The sequence below is a fragment of the Spodoptera frugiperda genome, chromosome 15 (genome assembly GCF_023101765.2).
Source record: "Spodoptera frugiperda isolate SF20-4 chromosome 15, AGI-APGP_CSIRO_Sfru_2.0, whole genome shotgun sequence".
Classification (NCBI taxonomy): domain Eukaryota; kingdom Metazoa; phylum Arthropoda; class Insecta; order Lepidoptera; family Noctuidae; genus Spodoptera; species Spodoptera frugiperda.
In genome coordinates, this window is record NC_064226.1 from 15,211,824 (window position 1) to 15,236,487 (window position 24,664).

The 24,664-nt window shown below is 38.5% G+C and overlaps 3 protein-coding genes across 4 annotated transcripts in view; 1 reads left to right on the forward strand and 2 right to left on the reverse strand.

Moving 5' to 3' along the window:
- LOC118269809 (cell adhesion molecule Dscam2) overlaps positions 1-24,664 on the reverse strand; it is a 150,808-nt gene that overhangs the window by 101,316 nt on the left and 24,828 nt on the right. The window lies entirely within an intron of this gene.
- Positions 6,685-15,416, forward strand: LOC126911472 (uncharacterized). The gene is made up of 2 exons (XM_050698749.1): positions 6,685-7,137; positions 12,846-15,416. Exons 1-2 carry the CDS (start codon positions 7,106-7,108, stop codon positions 14,764-14,766), a joined length of 1,953 nt encoding a protein of 650 aa, XP_050554706.1. The 5' UTR covers positions 6,685-7,105; the 3' UTR covers positions 14,767-15,416.
- Positions 15,505-24,361, reverse strand: LOC118267209 (uncharacterized). Its single transcript, XM_035581050.2, has 2 exons — positions 23,584-24,361; positions 15,505-17,980 (listed from the first exon to the last, which is right to left on the reverse strand). The coding sequence occupies exons 1-2, from the start codon at positions 23,613-23,615 to the stop codon at positions 16,060-16,062; spliced, it is 1,953 nt and encodes a 650-aa protein (XP_035436943.2). The 5' UTR covers positions 23,616-24,361; the 3' UTR covers positions 15,505-16,059.

Genomic DNA, 24,664 nt, shown 5'->3' on the forward strand with positions numbered 1-24,664 from the left:
TACATCTAACTTCACGTATGTTGCATAATGTTCAACGATTGAATTGTCCGAAAATGTTATCCAAACCGCATCAGAGAGCTGGTACGAAAGCTGCTGAAATTATTGTGTAAACTATTTCCGTGTGGTCGTCGCACAATCCCGTGGAACTAGAAATATGGCCGAACGTAATAAATTGGAAATGTTACATTCAATATGGCGGCATGCAATTAACATACCGTAATGAAGTACTTCTCGAGTTGATCCGCTTTCAAAAAGTAAAATATTATTTGCGATGCAATTTTATATTTATTTAAAAACACGCAGCCGAGACAGTAATTAATATGTATGTGCAGTGGATACATTTTGATGAATCTCGCGGATTAAAGTTACGAGGGCAGGGAGCGTTGTGAGCGCGGGATACGAGGAGTTGTGCAACAATTAATGACATCACATTCAATGACGTTATATAACATTAAAATTATGAGAATGTTTGCTGAAAGTGTTGTTCATAAACTTTGTGTAACACATCCTATGTTACAGGCTTCATAACAGAATGATATTGATATAAGCAAAAATGCAGCGAAACAAAGCGTAGAGCTACTTGTGAACTAGCCGAGTTTACCGCCTACTCTCAATATTGGGGTCCAAGTCACACGCTGCAGCGGTTGTCTATCGCCAGTCATACATGTCATAAAGTTACTGATAAATTATTTTTTTATTCTTATAATGAATGGAAAAATCATGAGAAGCTTATTTATTTATTTATTTATTCCATTTCCATACAAATTACATTTTAATATACTAAGCCCCACAAAACCGTTGTAATGGTTTGACTGTGGGGTCGCTGAGTCTCTATGTTAATATGTTAAACATTTCTACAAATTAAAAGTGATTAAATAAAATTGTTAAACATTTCTACAAAAAGTATTTTTTGTAGTTGTCTCTCTTGGTTCTCTTTACCTTATGCAACCACAAGTTAACATTAAATTTAAGACAAGGACTCATAAGTAGCCTTTTAGAGTATGTTTAATAGTCATCGATATAATATAAATAAATAAAAAAAAAGTTCTCCACTAAATATTATGATTACGATAAACAAAGGCTCACAGATCAGTGCGCGGCCGCAGCATGGCAGTAATTGCCCACTTCACACGAACCATTACATTTTTGAGTGGCTTTAATTGCTCCACGAGAGCACTAGTCGAGCAATTACTGCAATGTTGCTTTATGCACGTAACAGAGGGAAAAATAATAACCAATGTATTGTTTTATTCAGGTATATTACCTGTAGTACTAAAGCGGTTCATAAATATATTCAACTGCGCTGGTGATTCTCAAACATTGCTATTGAAATATGCACACAATACATGTTTAGAAACAAAAGTATAAGAAGTTACTTTATCTTTAGTTCTATATGTATAATTTATTATAAGGACCATAGTCAACTATGCTAAACATTTGATGCGTCCGTCTGGTATAGATAATATTTAAAACATACAGCGTTTTGACAAATAGGGAAGACAGTTTTTTATATCGGACACAACTCCAAAATAATATAACTATCCCTTACCAAATATAAAACAATTTTAAAAGAAGGCACGCCAGACTTGCTGCGTGGCTGTAGTTGTGTGGTGCAAGTGTCGAGCGGCAGCGGTTTCCGTTGCGCCGCACGTTGCGGCCATTATACGTTTGAGTGGCTCTAATTGCTTTCCAAGAGGCTCTGAGGCCGGGCGCGTTAGTTGCGCGCTCACTCGCTAGATACTGGCGAAATTACTCATTTAGAAACTGCTGTTTATGTAGCCTCACTGATCATATATGCATGCACTGGCTATTGCGATTTAGCTGAAGTTTTATACAAACAGTTAATGCACTCAATATAATATGTAGCTACTGAGAAATATGTATATTTCCAAGTATTGTTCCATAGAACATCTAATAATAGTCGAGTAGATTACGTGGTACATATAAAATATGCGAACGGCAGTCAACGCCGGCACAGTGAACACGTCGCCACAATTATATCTCGCGGGAACATTCCACGTGATTTATTTAATGAAACTTAACCTATTTGCATAATATTCACACAAACCTTCTTGTTGCTTAGAACAGTCGAAGGTGTGAACATGGAATTCACTTATATCGTCTTAAAATTATTTTGTAGTGAAACTAGAATTGTTACCTACAGTTTGTTTAAATTAGTTCAATAGAATGTAATACCACATTTACCTCACATTACTATATCCTACTATTACCTCACCTCATACCTCATATACCATACCATATTATAGCTCAAATTCTACTTCCTTCTAAACGATAATTTCGGTATGTTGATACTAGCACATTGGACGTCAAGTGAGCACAAAGTGCGTGTGTATAATAGTATCACGGAGCCTGCGTCCAGTGAGCTGGCGCTGCTCTGTAAGCCACCACTAGTGCGTGAGTAATTGGCATTATCTAGCCCATCGCACGCCGGGCACCGCTCGTTACGCTGTACTAATAGCACACGTCAACATCATATGGTGGTAATTATGTTACCGCTACCATAGCTGCTCATAGATCAGTTTATTAGAAAAATAGATTTTACTTTAGATCTTATCAATAAAACGCTTTTGTCCGATTCTTACCAAGTCGCTGTGACAACTACATAAAATGAATGCCTGAAAGATATGATGCTCCAAATAAAGATCATTTAAAACCGAGGTCGTTAAGTGATAGTTTCAATGAATATCCCCACAAACCCCCTCCCCCGGCCGTCCCGCTGCTACAATATCCTCGCTAAGTAGTCGCGTTAAGCCCAAGTATTCAAAGAAAGTACTCGTAAGCGGCACTAACGCTCCAATAACACTAAACGCGCTGTAACAGCTCGTTTGTCGGACCAATAACAGAATGTCTGCTGCACTAATAAAGGTATACCCACCAATGGCAGGCAGCGGACTGAGTCACGTGTGAGAGCGGACTCACAACTTTATGACAGTAGTCCACTGCACATGAGCTTTTCAAATTGTCTTTTTATGATTAATTTAATAAAATATTGCGTTTCATCTAGTATCTTTCGTATGTAGTTGATTTTTATAGTGAACATTACCTTATTATCGCTATCGCCGGTACCTTGATCCACGCAACAATCCCTTTATACCAAATGCAGTGATAGAATTGAGTAGTGTTGCGTAATTGGTGCTCGCAGTAATTACCGCCATCGGCTACGGCAAAATGTTATGCGTGGCTCCACACTCCACACTAGGCTCTGTTCTCTACCTCAAGTATAGAGTATAAGTGATATAGTCCAGGAGCTAGTAAAAATGAGAGCGGATTTATTGTGCAGGTGGCGAGCGTTTAGTCTCTGTGTGGCCGATATTGCTTTCTAGATTTATTCAATGGGAGATTATGCTCAGCGCCCGGGACTTTATGATGTTCTAGCAGTGGGAGTTTGGATAAACTGAAAATGTAATATTTATACTTCAAAGTTTTTCAAATCCTTTTGTAAAAAGTTTGACTTTGTGTCTGGGGCTATGAAAACAGAAATAGGCCACCAAGTTCACAATGTGCTACCAGCACAACTTTCTCCGAGTTAGTGAAATCCCTGAAACACGTTTAAAGCAAGCATTCGTTGCCTACATAAATATTGTATATAGTCACAGAGTATTAAAGAAGACATTTCCTCTTTCACTTAAATTAAATAGCTCCTTCTCCTCAATCCTTTGACCTCCATATACTCGACATACGTACGGAACTCGTAATCTCTTAGTACCTTCCTATGGCGACTCACGGCAGCTGTGCTATCGTTTATTTGATCTTTAGTACAATACAAATCCAATTATTTTCTTTGGAGATGTAAACGGTTCAGAAATCACTAATTTTGTTCAGTTAGTAATTCTGAGGTGCAGTTTCTGTTATAAATGTTCTATCGGCACTTCTAAACCTATGAACCTAAAATAACTTCATCAATATCCCAAAGTGATTTTACATCTAGTTGTACAGACACGGGTCTTCCGTGGAAGTTAATCCTCGGCTCCTCCGTCAATAGCCAGCGGAACAATATGATCAGACAATGAGCACTAACTCAAACACTGTATCAAGATAGAGGGGCGCTGTGTGACGTCACAAGTTGCCGGCGCCCGCCGCGCGGCTCTCGGCGAGTTCCAAACTAATTAAAATTATAAACACGGTCGTGTAATCTCGCTGCCACTGATTTGATTACGTCATAATTCTGCCTAAGAAAGGGCTGGATGGATTTACTTGAGCTCAAGTTTCGACGGAGACGGTTGGCTGTATCAAAGTGATGCTGACGTGTTGTAGGAAACCATCAACAGGCCAACTTACGAAGTTTATTATCTCGGGTGTTACTGTACTACTGTTCTAGCAAGTTGTATGGTCTTAGCATATAAGGAATATATTACCCATAGACCAGTCACCCGCGTTAATCTTGTGTGAAAAAGAGTATTCGATTCTTTAAATTGTTTATACATTATTGTATTAGAAGTTGTAAAAAGCCTTAGTTGAATGTAAGTGCAGTGAAACAGTGCTAAAGCAATTAGTTTAGTGTCCAATAATCTGGCTCATGCACGAAATTCCGGAATGCTTGCGAATGGGCGGCGCGGGGCGCGGGCCGCCACGTCAGCTCGGCTTAAATATTTGTTTTATAACTAAACTATTCTCGCCGAATTGTTCCGTATTTTTGTTCAAACATATTGTAACAGCCTGAATTTTTCTCTACTGTGTAATCAATTCAATCTTTATCAAATTGGGAAGCGCGCAATTTATTTATCACAATATTTATGAATACAAAATCCATTTAGTTTGTACTTGTCATGTTGTTTATTTATATCAGTAGGGCTGTATAGAATACATTACATTCAACTGATTTTTTCAAACACAAAATATTAATAGAGAGATATTTGTTTATGTTATTCATAAAATATTTAAAAAACAACAACAACGCATTTCACTCGAATTTTAATCCCGGGATTGATTTAGTAGTGTCACAATGTGCAGATAGATGTTAATCGTAGGAAAGTAAATAAATACAACATGGGCTCAGTATGTATGGATACCAACATTGGCCCCAGCCCCAGTGGCGCGCAGTGTCCGACGGAGCAGTCGTCACTGTCGCCCGCCCTCCATTACTCTTCGTCCCGCGATGGACGGACACCAGGCACCGGACCCTTGTAAATCCTTATTATAATTTAGATTTTGTCGCCGCGTAATAAATGAAGTCTATAAGCCGGTCAGAACGCCGTGAGCTTTTATATTATTACCACAAACTACCTTGTAAGTCTGTGTGAAACTGTACTAGTCAGTTGAATATTTATAGTGGGTGCTAGTACACAACAGATATTAGATTTAGTACAATGTTAAAAATAAAGTTTCTTTTTTCGTTTTACAAATAATTTACATTTAAACTTGTAGAACAGTTTACAGTCGGTGACGTCAAACGACATCAAGGTACTATGTTACTGTTACAACACCATTTGAGGCTGACATCGAGCCTCAGACAGGAATGGAGTGCTGCGATTATTCAAAACTAGTGTATTGTAAAGGGAGTAAAGTAATTAATGGAAACTAACTCGTGGAATTTAATTAAATTGAAATAATTTAATGTTGACAGAGGCCCCGCATTGATATAGGTCGCGGAGCTGAACAAAACACAGCTGAAATAATTGGTAGAAATTAATTGAACAGACGCGAGGTACTGTTACGGAGCGGGTCGGAAGATGGTTTTTAAAAAAACTATTTAATATGCTAAAAGAAAGATATATTGAATAATTGACACGTTTTACAAGTTACTATGCTCGACGGAAGTCCAATCCAATCTGCCCGAATATCAATTAGAATTACTTATGAAAACAACAGCGGTTTCCTATTGCATTGACGTCAATGCAATGGGAAACTCAGCACTTTTATTTTATATTCTAGGTAATAGTTATTCCGATATAACAACCCCCCCGTTAAGATCGATCATCACATCTTAAAGTGATGAGAGATTTCGAGATGAATGCGTGCTAAATATTGAATGCTAAGTTGGATTTACGTCGAGGCATTAAAATATAGTTGTACTTTATATGACAATTACAAATAGGAGAATATAATTAAGATAAAAGTAAAACATCGAGATAACGATTATTCTTATTTTTATTCGATCTTAATTAACGATGATCAATCTTATTTTAATAACAACTTTAGAGTAATTGTTCAACTTGTTTCTTTACTAATTATATTCAAGTCTTCTTATTCTAGATTAAAAGATTATTATCTTAGACTTAAGAATAATCGTTATCTCGATGTTTTACTTTTATCTTAATTATATTTGTAATTGTCATATAAAGTACAACTATATTTTAATGCCTCGACGTAAATCCAACTTAGCATTCCACTTCCACACTGTTATATCGGAATAACTATTACCTAGAATATAAAATAAAAGTGCTGAGTTTCCCATTGCATTGACGTCAATGCAATAGGAAACCGCTGTTGTTTTCATAAGTAATTCTAATTGATATTCGGGCAGATTGGATTGGACTTCCGTCGAGCATAGTAACTTGTAAAACGTGTCAATTATTCAATATATCTTTATTTTAGCATATTAAATAGTTTTTTTAAAAACCATCTTCCGACCCGCTCCGTAACAGTGGTGTCAGAAGTGGGATACCAGTGTTGATATCGTCGTAACCGTTCCGCTGGTATTCCCTATCGGGTCGCGAACTACACGTTGCCGACGAGTAATCCGTCTCCGGGGTGTTGCTATCCTTGCTGAGCAAAACCGCACCTCGACAAACTCAGTCTCATCTCTAAAGACGAGCCGCGGCAGTAAGCCTTACGAGTATCGTGCGTAAGCCTGCCGATCGTCCGAAATTCCCGCCGATTCCTTCTGCCACGGGGCTCAACATACGCCCCGTCATCGCGATTCGCGATACCGCCGCCGCCGTCTCGCCGTCCTGCCACGCGGTGCCACGCGGTGCCACGCGCTGCCACGTGGTGCTTCCACGTGTAACTTCGACAACGCTCTGGTGTCACGGGCCGCCGCTGCCGTCCCGCTGTTCCTGCCTGACGTCCCCGTTGCTGCTGGCTGCGACCTGTAGGTCGTGCTGCTGTACTGCCACTCCAGAAACCGTGCTAACCCAGTGCCGAAATGCGCATCGAGTACCTCGTGTTCCTGTGTCTGTGAGTACAACATTTTAATTTGCTGTTATCGCTACAATATCCTTAATTACGAGTAACTGTGGATATTCTTTTTACCAGGGTATCACATATCGTACATCCTATACATATATTTGTGTTACACGATTTACCACCCTATTATCCTACCGTTGCGTTGTATCATTCTTTAAATTCATAATGTCGACGGAAACTAACGAATCTACCACTTCTAGGAAAAGTGCGAAAATCTCGATGAGCGAACAGTTTCCAATCAAAGTACTTTGCGATTTTATTAGCCCTTATAAAGGAGAGCGCGATACACTTACCGCTTTTCTTACCAACTGCCAGAACGCATTAGATCTAGCTTCACCAAGCCAAACGGTCTTGTTAACTAAATATATTTTATCACGCCTAGAAGGCAAGGCTCAGATTGCATGTTCAAATAAAATATTTGAAGATTTTAACCAACTGAAATGCTTCCTAAAACAAAATTTCGGTGAAAGAAAGCACTACAATCATTTATTGTTAGATTTGCAGTCGTGCAAGCAGTTACCAAATGAAACTGTTGCGCAATTCTCACTTCGTATCGAAAGTTGCCTAACAGATCTTCAATCAGAAATTTATAACTCTGAATCTCTTAAAAGAGATGTATCTGGTCGTATCGCCATGACCGAAGATTTGGCCTTATTCACGTTTAGTTTAGGGTTAAATCCACGACTTAGTAATAATGTCAGATGCAGAAACCCAAAGTCACTTAATGACGCGATTAACGTGGCTCTCGAGGAGGAAAAAATACAAAACCTCCTATATAAAACATCTATTAAGCCTAAATGTAGGATCTGTGGTAAACCCGGGCACTCAGACTCTGAATGCCGGGAGAAACAAAAGCGCACGGGCCCACCACATGTCCCGTCGGATCCTCAACCATCAACATTATTTAATAATTCGAGGTCCCAACTTTTCTGCAAATACTGTAAAAATAAGGGTCATGATATTACTCAATGCCGCAAAAGAAAATACAATAATGAACGGCGTAATACATTCAACCCACATACTCGCGATAGACCAGCTACGATGAATCATATTACATTCGAGCCGCCGATGCCGTCGGCACCGTCACCGACACCTTATTATAATACTTGTGAGAACGATGACGATCACAATAACTCTTTAAACTAAACTCACGGATTACGAAAACGTGCCGTCGTTATCCGGATAATTTAGGCACTCGAACTTTTATACATAAATCGCATAAAAATAATATCTCATCTCAACACGCTCCCTCGAGAGTCCCTGAATCGTTGAGTCAAAAACATATTACATCTCAGCATGCTCCAAAGAGAGTCCCTGTTTCGCTGAGTCAATCTTCTATTTCATCTCGACACACTCTTCCAAGAGCCCCTGTCTCGTCGAGTCAAAATCGTTCTACATCTCAGCACGCTCCAAAGAGAGTCCCTGTTTCGCTGAGTCATTCTTCTATTTCATCTCGACATCCTCTTCCAAGAGCCCCTGTCTCGTCGAGTCAAAATCGTTCTACATCTCAGCACGCTCCAAAGAGAGTCCCTGTTTCGCTGAGTCATTCTTCTATTTCATCTCGACATCCTCTTCCAAGAGCCCCTGTCTCGTCGAGTCAAAATCGTTCTACATCTCAGCACGCTCCAAAGAGAGTCCCTGTTTCGCTGAGTCAAAATACCATTTCATCTCGACACATTCCCCAGAGAACCGCTGTTTCGTCGAGTCAAAATACCATTTCATCTCAACACGCTTCTAATAAAGCCCCTGTATCGTTGAGTCCAAATATACTTTCTCATAATGAATCCGCTGTGCGTGCGGTACAGCCATACCCTAATTTAGAAATCATAGTAAATCCTGAAATTCCAGTCTATGAAATATCTTCATACTCAAAGAAAGTGTCATTGCCCCACGTATATATAACTACCTCACTCTCTATTCAACCGTTGTGTCTTCTTATCGATACGGGAGCAAGTATTACCTTAGTCAAACGGTCAAGTTTAACCAAAGTACCTGAATTATCTAGCGAAATAGCTAAGATAAAAGGTTTTAATAACATTGACACTTATTCAGAAACTCTAGGCACCTGTCAAATAAAATTTATCTTGAATAATAATTACCACGAGTATAAGTTCCATGTAGTTAACGATAACATTAACCTAGAGTATGATGGTATCATTGGTAGCGACTTTTTAAATCATTTCAAAGCCAATATAGACTACACCTCACAATCAGTCCATATATGCGGACAGAATCTGGATATTAACTATATCCAACCGATTTACGTCATCCCAGCTCGCTCTGAAGCGGTCATCGAATGCGCAGTGTCTAATTACTCGCGCAATCATTATAAAAACAATGAGGGTTTATTATTAGACCACTCTATAAGTGAAGGTATTTACATAGCAAATTGCCTTGTTACTATAAAACCAAATAAAAGGATTAACGTAACTGTGTTAAATACTACTGACTCTGATATACAGGTCCAAGACTTTAAAGTCCAGTTGACACCTCTTGAACATGATATTGCCACTGATTCGAACGAATGCGTCAACGCTTTATCCTACTCTGAATCTGATAGACCACAAAAAGTACTAAATCTGATACGCTGTTCTCATCTAAACTCCGAAGAAAAGGAGGCTTTGCTAGAATGTTGCTCTCAGTATACGGACATTTTCCACTTAGAAGGTGAACCTTTATCATTCACAAACGCAATCGAGCACACTATAGATTCGGGTGATGCGCCCCCTATTCATGTAAAATCTTACCGCTTCCCTGAGTGCCACAAGGAAGAAGTGGACTCACAAATCCGCAAGATGCTTGATCAAGATATTATACGTCCGTCTACGTCACCTTGGAGCGCCCCTGTTTGGGTAGTCCCTAAGAAGATGGACGCTTCTGGGAAAAAGAAATGGCGTATAGTAATAGACTATCGCCGTTTGAATGACGTCACTGTTTCTGAGAGCTACCCTTTGCCACTGATTACTGATATTTTGGATCAGTTAGGTCACTCAAAATATTTTAGTACATTGGACCTGTCGAGTGGCTTCCATCAGATCAAAATGAACTCCCTAGACGCACAAAAAACAGGGTTTTCAATTAATACAAATTCTAGCACTACAGGGCACTATGAATTCCTACGAATGCCTTTTGGGCTTAAAAACGCCCCGTCAACTTTTCAAAGGTTGATGAACACCGTCCTTTCTGGTCTCCAAGGCCTCCATGCATATGTTTATCTTGATGACGTCATAATTTACAGCAGTAATTTAACATCTCATATGGAAAAAATAAAGTTAGTCTTCGACCGTATCCGAAAATTTAATTTAAAGCTTCAACCGGATAAATGCGAGTTCTTAAGACGCGAGGTTGCATATCTCGGTCATATAATCACAGATAAAGGTGTTTGTCCAAATCCCGAGAAGGTCAAGGCCGTCTCTCAATTCCCTACTCCCAAGAATCCAAAGGATATAAAATCATTTCTTGGGTTAGTCGGCTACTACCGTCGTTTTATTAGTAATTTCTCTCAAATCACTAAACCACTGACCAGCCTCCTGAAAAAGGACGCTATATTTCAATGGTCGCAGAGCCAAGAACTTGCGTTTACCACTCTCAAAGATAAATTAACCTCCGCACCTCTACTCCAATATCCTGATTTTACACAACCATTTCTCCTAACTACCGACGCCTCTAATTACGCAATAGGAGCTGTACTATCTCAAGGCGCAATCGGGTCTGACAAACCCGTCTCGTATGCATCGCGTACACTAAATAAAGCCGAGGGTAACTACTCGACTATTGAAAAGGAGCTCCTAGCGATTTTATTTGGCGTAAAAACATTTCGCCCTTACTTGTTTGGTCGAAAATTTAAAATCATTACCGACCACAAACCTCTAGTCTGGCTTTTCAATGTCAAAGATCCAGGATCTAGGCTCATTAGATGGCGTTTGAAGCTTGAGGAATACGATTATGAAATCGTATATAAGAAAGGTAAATTAAACGCAAACGCCGACGCCTTATCTCGATTCCCTGTAAACGTATTGCAAGATAACGAAGGTTCCGATTCGATTATCTGCAATCCAGCAATGACATCTAACGACGAAGTCTCTCACAATTCACCATCCACGTCAGAAACTTATGAGCAGTTCCTTAAAATTATAAAACACCATAACGTGACATTCGACACCGTTATCCAGGAACATAATGAGTCATTAATGAAAGCAAAGTGTAAACTTATTGTCTATCCAACGTCCATTGACTTAGACGAATCTGTGCCTTATTGCCAAGATATTATAGACGCCTCCACTAGCGAACCTAACATCCGCGACATAGAACGCGAACTATATACTTTTTACTCCACCTCTAACAATGATCATTTATTCACGCATTTATTTCTAAAAGTACATCACTATGACGAAATGACTCACAAGGACATATTTAACCTGGTTCGTGATTATAGAGATATGATAAAATATTGGTACATGGAAGAAAAAGAATTCGCGATATCGGACTTTGCAGATCCATACACGAAACTATCATACACAAAAATCTACAATACTTTATCATTTCTATTTCATAACACGAACATTAAAATCAACATCTACCGTAATTCTATTCGATACCCGACACCTGATGAAGTCAAACGTATTCTTAGAGATAACCACGACTCTCCTCTAGCTGGTCACCCGGGTATATCACGCATGTTTGACAGAATCAAAACCCAATTCTGGTGGAGAAATATGAGGCAAGATATCGAGGATTATGTGAAAAACTGTCGCTCTTGCCAAATTAATAAACCTCTAAGAAAAATAAATAGGGCCCCTATGATTATCACATCAACGGCATCTCGGCCTAATGAAAAGGTCTACCTCGATTTAGTCGGCCCTCTTCCCGAAACACACGAACATAAATATAAATTTTTGCTTACAGTACAAGATGACTTAACTAAATATTCTCAGGCCTATCCAATGCAATCCTGTTCCGCTGAAGAAACCGCGAAATCTTTAGTTCTATTCATATCCCATATGGGAATTCCTAAACTAATAATATCCGATCAGGGCACCAACTTCTGCTCTGATCTCTTCAAACAACTCGAGAAACTGTTCAGCATCAAACACGTGTTCGCATCTCCTTACCACCCTCAAACATGTGGTGCACTCGAACGTAGTCATTCCACCCTAAAAGAATACCTCAGGTCATATATAGGTGAAAATCAACATACTTGGGACCTCTACATCCCCAGTGCTATGATAGCGTATAATTCAAATATACATAGCACCACAGGTTATTCACCCCTGGAATTACTTTTCGGATTCAAACCCTATTTACCTTCAAGTATCGATACTCTCGAATCTAACACTTATACAGATTACATCCGAGCCCTTAATCACCGACTATACTATAGTCGTCAGAAAGCTCTCGAAAACATTCAATCCTCAAAAGAGAAATCAAAAACTTATTACGATTCCCGCACGAAGCCATTATCCTATAAAACAGGAGACATGGTATATGTCCGTTGCCACCATAAGCAAAACAAGGCACTATCTCCAGTATGGAAAGGCCCATACAAAATAATAAGGTTAAATGGCAATCATTCTGTTACGCTGCTCATTAATCGCAAATACGTACGTCACCACTACGACGAAATCAAGCTGGCCGGTGACGTAACAGTATAATATTAGTGACGTAACAATAGATACATAAGTACTTCATTGTTATTTCAGATCGACGCTGCCGTCGCCGATCTCATGCGAATACGTTTCTTCGATAGTCAGCAGTCCCGGACTTTACTTTGATAAGCTCCTAGATATTAAGTTTACTAATAGTGACTGGAATGTTATAGCATACGTAGATATAAGTCACGTACAACCTAATTTAGATAAAGTCGAATTCTTATTTGAAAAACTTAACGTATTCTGCAATTCATTAACTTCTTCTAAAATACAGACCGACTGTATTAATTCATTATCCGCTTTAAAAAATCGTCACATTCTTAACGTAAGCAAATTCTCCTCCATATCATATTTATTGGTCGATGAAAAACCTAGTAGACGTCCTAAAAGAGGTCTCATGGACATCGGTGGCACATTGCTGAAAACCATTTTTGGTACTTTAGATTCTGATGACGCAGTGAAATTCTCAAAAGCCATAGAAGAAGTACAGACGGATGAAAAACGTCTTGCTCATCTCATGAAAGACAATATCCACGTGATAAAATCAACTATTTCATACTTCAACAACACCATATCTAAAGTAAATGAAAACGAAAACCATATATTACGGAACATGGAAACAATCCACAAAATATTAGAAACGGTAGTGAATAGTAACGATAAATTAGAAATTAAATCTGAGTTAAGTTCTTTACTACAATCATTAGAGTCCATTATAATGACATTGTCTTTCGATATAGAAGATATTAATAATGCAATTCTTTTCGCGAAACTCAACGTTTTGCATCCTACTGTACTGAGTCCACACCAATTGTATAGTGAATTAGATAAGCATAGGAATGACCTTCCTGGCCATTATGAACTTCCTATACCTTTAACGTTGCAGAATATACACAGTCTAATCGATGTTTCGCAACTTGCGTGTTTCTTTCATTTAAATAGAGTTATTATTGTTGTCAAGATCCCTCTAGTATTACCGCAAATCTACGACCTATATAGGATAATTCCCTTACCTGTCCCATACGATATGTCGAAACCCGATACCTACATTCTTATCGAGCCAACTAGCTCATATGTAGCGATTACAGCTGATCGAATGTTTTATTCACTCATAGCAGACATAGACAAGTGCAAGTTAATAAGTGATAAGTGTTATGTGTGCGTGTTAACTAATGTGTTTTCAGCGATCGCCAATCCTACGTGTGAAACAACTCTCTTAAGTGACGTAATTAACAAACTTCCTGACATATGTGTAACGAAACTTATTCACGGTTCAATCGATCTATTTCATAAGTTAACTTTTAACCGTTGGATTTTTGTACAATCTGAACCTGGCAAGTGTCACGTAGCTTGTAATGATAAGGATATAAATTCCGATGTTATTTTGTTTGGTACTGGTATCTTGACCTTGCCCAGGAATTGTAAAGCTTTTTACAAAACGCTGCAATTTGCCGCTGTTGGCGAAACAATTATCGGGAATGTTACTAATACTATATCCAATTTCGACATCTTACAAGATGACTGTTGTGAGCGTTCTAAGTTGAATAAAACTTTACAGCGATTACCTTACTCAAAACTAAATAACTTAGACAACCTTGATTCTCTACTACAGGCCAGTATCCATTTGAAATCTTTTGAAGAAGAGATTAATAAAATAGAAAATCCATCTCATTTTCAAACTTATAGCACTCACTATCTGTCTGTAAGCCTGTGCATCTCTCTGCTAACTTTATTATATATTTTATATAAAAGCCGAAAGTTCTTCTACTCAACTAACGCCCCATGTTGCATTCAAATATTTAATCAATGTCATAATACTAAAAATAAATCGGTTCCCGTTTCTCAAACTGTATTTCATGGTGACTCAGTAACACCAATCAATAAGGACGAGTCAGAATCTGTAGAAGATTTACGGGTAACACCAACCCCTATTAAGAGAAACATTTTGTTTAGCAAAACTCACGATAACTAAATTGGGACGAATGCACATGGTTGTGAATTAGACTATAATTTTCTTTCTTTCTATATTGTTATTTTATAAGTTTAGATCTTAATAATTACTCTTTAATGTATAACTAAACTCTATTTAAGCAACTCCTATTGTCAACCCTAACCTTGACTTTAATAGTTTGTATTCGATCTTAATTAACGATGATCAATCTTATTTTAATAACAACTTTAGAGTAATTGTTCAACTTGTTTCTTTACTAATTATATTCAAGTCTTCTTATTCTAGATTAAAAGATTATTATCTTAGACTTAAGAATAATCGTTATCTCGATGTTTTACTTTTATCTTAATTATATTTGTAATTGTCATATAAAGTACAACTATATTTTAATGCCTCGACGTAAATCCAACTTAGCATTCAATATTTAGCACGCATTCATCTCGAAATCTCTCATCACTTTAAGATGTGATGATCGATCTTAACGGGGGGGTTGTTATATCGGAATAACTATTACCTAGAATATAAAATAAAAGTGCTGAGTTTCCCATTGCATTGACGTCAATGCAATAGGAAACCGCTGTTGTTTTCATAAGTAATTCTAATTGATATTCGGGCAGATTGGATTGGACTTCCGTCGAGCATAGTAACTTGTAAAACGTGTCAATTATTCAATATATCTTTATTTTAGCATATTAAATAGTTTTTTTAAAAACCATCTTCCGACCCGCTCCGTAACAGTAATAAAAGTGCTGAGTTTCCTATTGCATTGACGTCAATGCAATGGGAAACTCAGCACTTTTATTTTATATTCTAGGTAATAGTTATTCCGATATAACAACCCCCCCGTTAAGATCGATCATCACATCTTAAAGTGATGAGAGATTTCGAGATGAATGCGTGCTAAATATTGAATGCTAAGTTGGATTTACGTCGAGGCATTAAAATATAGTTGTACTTTATATGACAATTACAAATAGGAAATATAATTAAGATAAAAGTAAAACATCGAGATAACGATTATTCTTAAGTCTAAGATAATAATCTTTTAATCTAGGATAAGAAGACTTGAATATAATTAGTAAAGAAACAAGTTGGACAATTACTCTAAAGTTGTTATTAAAATAAGATTGATCATCGTTAGTTAAGATCGAATACAAACTATTAAAGTCAAGGTTAGGGTTGACAATAGGAGTTGCTTAAATAGCGTTTAGTTATACATTAAAGAGTAATTATTAAGATCTAAACTTATAAAATAACAATATAGAAAGAAAGAAAATTATAGTCTAATTTACAACCATGTGCATTCGTCCCAATTTAGTTATCGTGAGTTTTGCTAAACAAAATGTTTCTCTTAATAGGGGTTGGTGTTACCCGTAAATCTTCTACAGATTCTGACTCGTCCTTATTGATTGGTGTTACTGAGTCACCATGAAATACAGTTTGAGAAACGGGAACCGATTTATTTTTAGTATTATGACATTGATTAAATATTTGAATGCAACATGGGGCGTTAGTTGAGTAGAAGAACTTTCGGCTTTTATATAAAATATATAATAAAGTTAGCAGAGAGATGCACAGGCTTACAGACAGATAGTGAGTGCTATAAGTTTGAAAATGAGATGGATTTTCTATTTTATTAATCTCTTCTTCAAAAGATTTCAAATGGATACTGGCCTGTAGTAGAGAATCAAGGTTGTCTAAGTTATTTAGTTTTGAGTAAGGTAATCGCTGTAAAGTTTTATTCAACTTAGAACGCTCACAACAGTCATCTTGTAAGATGTCGAAATTGGATATAGTATTAGTAACATTCCCGATAATTGTTTCGCCAACAGCGGCAAATTGCAGCGTTTTGTAAAAAGCTTTACAATTCCTGGGCAAGGTCAAGATACCAGTACCAAACAAAATAACATCGGAATTTATATCCTTATCATTACAAGCTACGTGACACTTGCCAGGTTCAGATTGTACAAAAATCCAACGGTTAAAAGTTAACTTATGAAATAGATCGATTGAACCGTGAATAAGTTTCGTTACACATATGTCAGGAAGTTTGTTAATTACGTCACTTAAGAGAGTTGTTTCACACGTAGGATTGGCGATCGCTGAAAACACATTAGTTAACACGCACACATAACACTTATCACTTATTAACTTGCACTTGTCTATGTCTGCTATGAGTGAATAAAACATTCGATCAGCTGTAATCGCTACATATGAGCTAGTTGGCTCGATAAGAATGTAGGTATCGGGTTTCGACATATCGTATGGGACAGGTAAGGGAATTATCCTATATAGGTCGTAGATTTGCGGTAATACTAGAGGGATCTTGACAACAATAATAACTCTATTTAAATGAAAGAAACACGCAAGTTGCGAAACATCGATTAGACTGTGTATATTCTGCAACGTTAAAGGTATAGGAAGTTCATAATGGCCAGGAAGGTCATTCCTATGCTTATCTAATTCACTATACAATTGGTGTGGACTCAGTACAGTAGGATGCAAAACGTTGAGTTTCGCGAAAAGAATTGCATTATTAATATCTTCTATATCGAAAGACAATGTCATTATAATGGACTCTAATGATTGTAGTAAAGAACTTAACTCAGATTTAATTTCTAATTTATCGTTACTATTCACTACCGTTTCTAATATTTTGTGGATTGTTTCCATGTTCCGTAATATATGGTTTTCGTTTTCATTTACTTTAGATATGGTGTTGTTGAAGTATGAAATAGTTGATTTTATCACGTGGATATTGTCTTTCATGAGATGAGCAAGACGTTTTTCATCCGTCTGTACTTCTTCTATGGCTTTTGAGAATTTCACTGCGTCATCAGAATCTAAAGTACCAAAAATGGTTTTCAGCAATGTGCCACCGATGTCCATGAGACCTCTTTTAGGACGTCTACTAGGTTTTTCATCGACCAATAAATATGATATGGAGGAGAATTTGCTTACGTTAAGAATGTGACGATTTTTTAAAGCGGATAATGAATTAATACAGTCGGTCTGTATTTTAGAAGAAGTTAATGAATTGCAGAATACGTTAAGTTTTTCAAATAAGAATTCGACTTTATCTAAATTAGGTTGTACGTGACTTATATCTACGTATGCTATAACATTCCAGTCACTATTAGTAAACTTAATATCTAGGAGCTTATCAAAGTAAAGTCCGGGACTGCTGACTATCGAAGAAACGTATTCGCATGAGATCGGCGACGGCAGCGTCGATCTGAAATAACAATGAAGTACTTATGTATCTATTGTTACGTCACTAATATTATACTGTTACGTCACCGGCCAGCTTGATTTCGTCGTAGTGGTGACGTACGTATTTGCGATTAATGAGCAGCGTAACAGAATGATTGCCATTTAACCTTATTATTTTGTATGGGCCTTTCCATACTGGAGATAGTGCCTTGTTTTGCTTATGGTGGCAACGGACATATACCATGTCTCCTGTTTTATAGGATAATGGCTTCGTGCGGGAATCGTAATAAGTTTTTGATTTCTCTTTTGAGGATTGAATGTTTTCGAGAGCTTTCTGACGACTATAGTATAGTCGGTGATTAAGGGCTCGGATGTAATCTGTATAAGTGTTAGATTCGAGAGTATCGATACTTGAAGGTAAATAGGGTTTGAATCCGAAAAGTAATTCCAGGGGTGAATAACCTGTGGTGCTATGTATATTTGAATTATACGCTATCATAGCACTGGGGATGTAGAGGTCCCAAGTATGTTGATTTTCACCTATATATGACCTGAGGTATTCTTTTAGGGTGGAATGACTACGTTCGAGTGCACCACATGTTTGAGGGTGGTAAGGAGATGCGAACACGTGTTTGATGCTGAACAGTTTCTCGAGTTGTTTGAAGAGATCAGAGCAGAAGTTGGTGCCCTGATCGGATATTATTAGTTTAGGAATTCCCATATGGGATATGAATAGAACTAAAGATTTCGCGGTTTCTTCAGCGGAACAGGATTGCATTGGATAGGCCTGAGAATATTTAGTTAAGTCATCTTGTACTGTAAGCAAAAATTTATATTTATGTTCGTGTGTTTCGGGAAGAGGGCCGACTAAATCGAGGTAGACCTTTTCATTAGGCCGAGATGCCGTTGATGTGATAATCATAGGGGCCCTATTTATTTTTCTTAGAGGTTTATTAATTTGGCAAGAGCGACAGTTTTTCACATAATCCTCGATATCTTGCCTCATATTTCTCCACCAGAATTGGGTTTTGATTCTGTCAAACATGCGTGATATACCCGGGTGACCAGCTAGAGGAGAGTCGTGGTTATCTCTAAGAATACGTTTGACTTCATCAGGTGTCGGGTATCGAATAGAATTACGGTAGATGTTGATTTTAATGTTCGTGTTATGAAATAGAAATGATAAAGTATTGTAGATTTTTGTGTATGATAGTTTCGTGTATGGATCTGCAAAGTCCGATATCGCGAATTCTTTTTCTTCCATGTACCAATATTTTATCATATCTCTATAATCACGAACCAGGTTAAATATGTCCTTGTGAGTCATTTCGTCATAGTGATGTACTTTTAGAAATAAATGCGTGAATAAATGATCATTGTTAGAGGTGGAGTAAAAAGTATATAGTTCGCGTTCTATGTCGCGGATGTTAGGTTCGCTAGTGGAGGCGTCTATAATATCTTGGCAATAAGGCACAGATTCGTCTAAGTCAATGGACGTTGGATAGACAATAAGTTTACACTTTGCTTTCATTAATGACTCATTATGTTCCTGGATAACGGTGTCGAATGTCACGTTATGGTGTTTTATAATTTTAAGGAACTGCTCATAAGTTTCTGACGTGGATGGTGAATCGTGAGAGACCTCTTCGTCGTTAGATGTCATTGCTGGATTGCAGATAATCGAATCGGAACCTTCGTTATCTTGCAATACGTTTACAGGGAATCGAGATAAGGCGTCGGCGTTTGCGTTTAATTTACCTTTCTTATATACGATTTCATAATCGTATTCCTCAAGCTTCAAACGCCATCTAATGAGCCTAGATCCTGGATCTTTGACATTGAAAAGCCAGACTAGAGGTTTGTGGTCGGTAATGATTTTAAATTTTCGACCAAACAAGTAAGGGCGAAATGTTTTTACGCCAAATAAAATCGCTAGGAGCTCTTTTTCAATAGTCGAGTAGTTACCCTCGGCTTTATTTAGTGTACGCGATGCATACGAGACGGGTTTGTCAGACCCGATTGCGCCTTGAGATAGTACAGCTCCTATTGCGTAATTAGAGGCGTCGGTAGTTAGGAGAAATGGTTGTGTAAAATCAGGATATTGGAGTAGAGGTGCGGAGGTTAATTTATCTTTGAGAGTGGTAAACGCAAGTTCTTGGCTCTGCGACCATTGAAATATAGCGTCCTTTTTCAGGAGGCTGGTCAGTGGTTTAGTGATTTGAGAGAAATTACTAATAAAACGACGGTAGTAGCCGACTAACCCAAGAAATGATTTTATATCCTTTGGATTCTTGGGAGTAGGGAATTGAGAGACGGCCTTAACCTTCTCGGGATTTGGACAAACACCTTTATCTGTGATTATATGACCGAGATATGCAACCTCGCGTCTTAAGAACTCGCATTTATCCGGTTGAAGCTTTAAATTAAATTTTCGGATACGGTCGAAGACTAACCTTATTTTTTCCATATGAGATGTTAAATTACTGCTGTAAATTATGACGTCATCAAGATAAACATATGCATGGAGGCCTTGGAGACCAGAAAGGACGGTGTTCATCAACCTTTGAAAAGTTGACGGGGCGTTTTTAAGCCCAAAAGGCATTCGTAGGAATTCATAGTGCCCTGTAGTGCTAGAATTTGTATTAATTGAAAACCCTGTTTTTTGTGCGTCTAGGGAGTTCATTTTGATCTGATGGAAGCCACTCGACAGGTCCAATGTACTAAAATATTTTGAGTGACCTAACTGATCCAAAATATCAGTAATCAGTGGCAAAGGGTAGCTCTCAGAAACAGTGACGTCATTCAAACGGCGATAGTCTATTACTATACGCCATTTCTTTTTCCCAGAAGCGTCCATCTTCTTAGGGACTACCCAAACAGGGGCGCTCCAAGGTGACGTAGACGGACGTATAATATCTTGATCAAGCATCTTGCGGATTTGTGAGTCCACTTCTTCCTTGTGGCACTCAGGGAAGCGGTAAGATTTTACATGAATAGGGGGCGCATCACCCGAATCTATAGTGTGCTCGATTGCGTTTGTGAATGATAAAGGTTCACCTTCTAAGTGGAAAATGTCCGTATACTGAGAGCAACATTCTAGCAAAGCCTCCTTTTCTTCGGAGTTTAGATGAGAACAGCGTATCAGATTTAGTACTTTTTGTGGTCTATCAGATTCAGAGTAGGATAAAGCGTTGACGCATTCGTTCGAATCAGTGGCAATATCATGTTCAAGAGGTGTCAACTGGACTTTAAAGTCTTGGACCTGTATATCAGAGTCAGTAGTATTTAACACAGTTACGTTAATCCTTTTATTTGGTTTTATAGTAACAAGGCAATTTGCTATGTAAATACCTTCACTTATAGAGTGGTCTAATAATAAACCCTCATTGTTTTTATAATGATTGCGCGAGTAATTAGACACTGCGCATTCGATGACCGCTTCAGAGCGAGCTGGGATGACGTAAATCGGTTGGATATAGTTAATATCCAGATTCTGTCCGCATATATGGACTGATTGTGAGGTGTAGTCTATATTGGCTTTGAAATGATTTAAAAAGTCGCTACCAATGATACCATCATACTCTAGGTTAATGTTATCGTTAACTACATGGAACTTATACTCGTGGTAATTATTATTCAAGATAAATTTTATTTGACAGGTGCCTAGAGTTTCTGAATAAGTGTCAATGTTATTAAAACCTTTTATCTTAGCTATTTCGCTAGATAATTCAGGTACTTTGGTTAAACTTGACCGTTTGACTAAGGTAATACTTGCTCCCGTATCGATAAGGAGACACAACGGTTGAATAGAGAGTGAGGTAGTTATATATACGTGGGGCAATGACACTTTCTTTGAATATGAAGATATTTCATAGACTGGAATTTCAGGATTTACTATGATTTCTAAATTAGGGTATGGCTGTACCGCACGCACAGCGGATTCATTATGAGAAAGTATATTTGGACTCAACGATACAGGGGCTTTATTAGAAGCGTGTTGAGATGAAATGGTATTTTGACTCGACGAAACAGCGGTTCTCTGGGGAATGTGTCGAGATGAAATGGTATTTTGACTCAGCGAAACAGGGACTCTTTTTGGAGCGTGCTGAGATGTAGAACGATTTTGACTCGACGAGACAGGGGCTCTTGGAAGAGGATGTCGAGATGAAATAGAAGAATGACTCAGCGAAACAGGGACTCTCTTTGGAGCGTGCTGAGATGTAGAACGATTTTGACTCGACGAGACAGGGGCTCTTGGAAGAGTGTGTCGAGATGAAATAGAAGATTGACTCAGCGAAACAGGGACTCTCTTTGGAGCATGCTGAGATGTAATATGGTTTTGACTCAACGATTCAGGGACTCTCGAGGGAGCGTGTTGAGATGAGATATTATTTTTATGCGATTTATGTATAAAAGTTCGAGTGCCTAAATTATCCGGATAACGACGGCACGTTTTCGTAATCCGTGAGTTTAGTTTAAAGAGTTATTGTGATCGTCATCGTTCTCACAAGTATTATAATAAGGTGTCGGTGACGGTGCCGACGGCATCGGCGGCTCGAATGTAATATGATTCATCGTAGCTGGTCTATCGCGAGTATGTGGGTTGAATGTATTACGCCGTTCATTATTGTATTTTCTTTTGCGGCATTGAGTAATATCATGACCCTTATTTTTACAGTATTTGCAGAAAAGTTGGGACCCCGAATTATTAAATAATGTTGATGGTTGAGGATCCGACGGGACATGTGGTGGGCCCGTGCGCTTTTGTTTCTCCCGGCATTCAGAGTCTGAGTGCCCGGGTTTACCACAGATCCTACATTTAGGCTTAATAGATGTTTTATATAGGAGGTTTTGTATTTTTTCCTCCTCGAGAGCCACGTTAATCGCGTCATTAAGTGACTTTGGGTTTCTGCATCTGACATTATTACTAAGTCGTGGATTTAACCCTAAACTAAACGTGAATAAGGCCAAATCTTCGGTCATGGCGATACGACCAGATACATCTCTTTTAAGAGATTCAGAGTTATAAATTTCTGATTGAAGATCTGTTAGGCAACTTTCGATACGAAGTGAGAATTGCGCAACAGTTTCATTTGGTAACTGCTTGCACGACTGCAAATCTAACAATAAATGATTGTAGTGCTTTCTTTCACCGAAATTTTGTTTTAGGAAGCATTTCAGTTGGTTAAAATCTTCAAATATTTTATTTGAACATGCAATCTGAGCCTTGCCTTCTAGGCGTGATAAAATATATTTAGTTAACAAGACCGTTTGGCTTGGTGAAGCTAGATCTAATGCGTTCTGGCAGTTGGTAAGAAAAGCGGTAAGTGTATCGCGCTCTCCTTTATAAGGGCTAATAAAATCGCAAAGTACTTTGATTGGAAACTGTTCGCTCATCGAGATTTTCGCACTTTTCCTAGAAGTGGTAGATTCGTTAGTTTCCGTCGACATTATGAATTTAAAGAATGATACAACGCAACGGTAGGATAATAGGGTGGTAAATCGTGTAACACAAATATATGTATAGGATGTACGATATGTGATACCCTGGTAAAAAGAATATCCACAGTTACTCGTAATTAAGGATATTGTAGCGATAACAGCAAATTAAAATGTTGTACTCACAGACACAGGAACACGAGGTACTCGATGCGCATTTCGGCACTGGGTTAGCACGGTTTCTGGAGTGGCAGTACAGCAGCACGACCTACAGGTCGCAGCCAGCAGCAACGGGACGTCAGGCAGGAACAGCGGGACGGCAGCAGCGGCCCGTGACACCAGAGCGTTGTCGAAGTTACACGTGGAAGCACCACGTGGCAGCGCGTGGCAGCGCGTGGCACCGCGTGGCAGGACGGCGAGACGGCGGCGGCGGTATCGCGAATCGCGATGACGGGGCGTATGTTGAGCCCCGTGGCAGAAGGAATCGGCGGGAATTTCGGACGATCGGCAGGCTTACGCACGATACTCGTAAGGCTTACTGCCGCGGCTCGTCTTTAGAGATGAGACTGAGTTTGTCGAGGTGCGGTTTTGCTCAGCAAGGATAGCAACACCCCGGAGACGGATTACTCGTCGGCAACGTGTAGTTCGCGACCCGATAGGAAATACCAGCGGAACGGTTACGACGATATCAACACTGGTATCCCACTTCTGACACCACTGTTACGGAGCGGGTCGGAAGATGGTTTTTAAAAAAAACTATTTAATATGCTAAAAGAAAGATATATTGAATAATTGACACGTTTTACAAGTTACTATGCTCGACGGAAGTCCAATCCAATCTGCCCGAATATCAATTAGAATTACTTATGAAAACAACAGCGGTTTCCTATTGCATTGACGTCAATGCAATGGGAAACTCAGCACTTTTATTTTATATTCTAGGTAATAGTTATTCCGATATAACAGTACCTCATTAGACTCTCTCTCACTTACTCGCTAACGTGTGGACGTGTGCGCGAACCCTCCGCACTGTACAAGCACTTGAAACATATCCTGTTTATTTATTCTAACATACAGCATCTTCCACTTCAAACTAATCATTGTTGACGTTCAAGGTTATTCCAACACAAAGACTGATACAAATACCCAAATCCATTCACAGCAACTTATCGAAACATTCCAATTCATACTCGTAATCTCAATATCGAAAGCAAAAGGGAAATCTCTCGAAACGTGGAGAAATGTAGCGTATTAAGAATGTGCCATC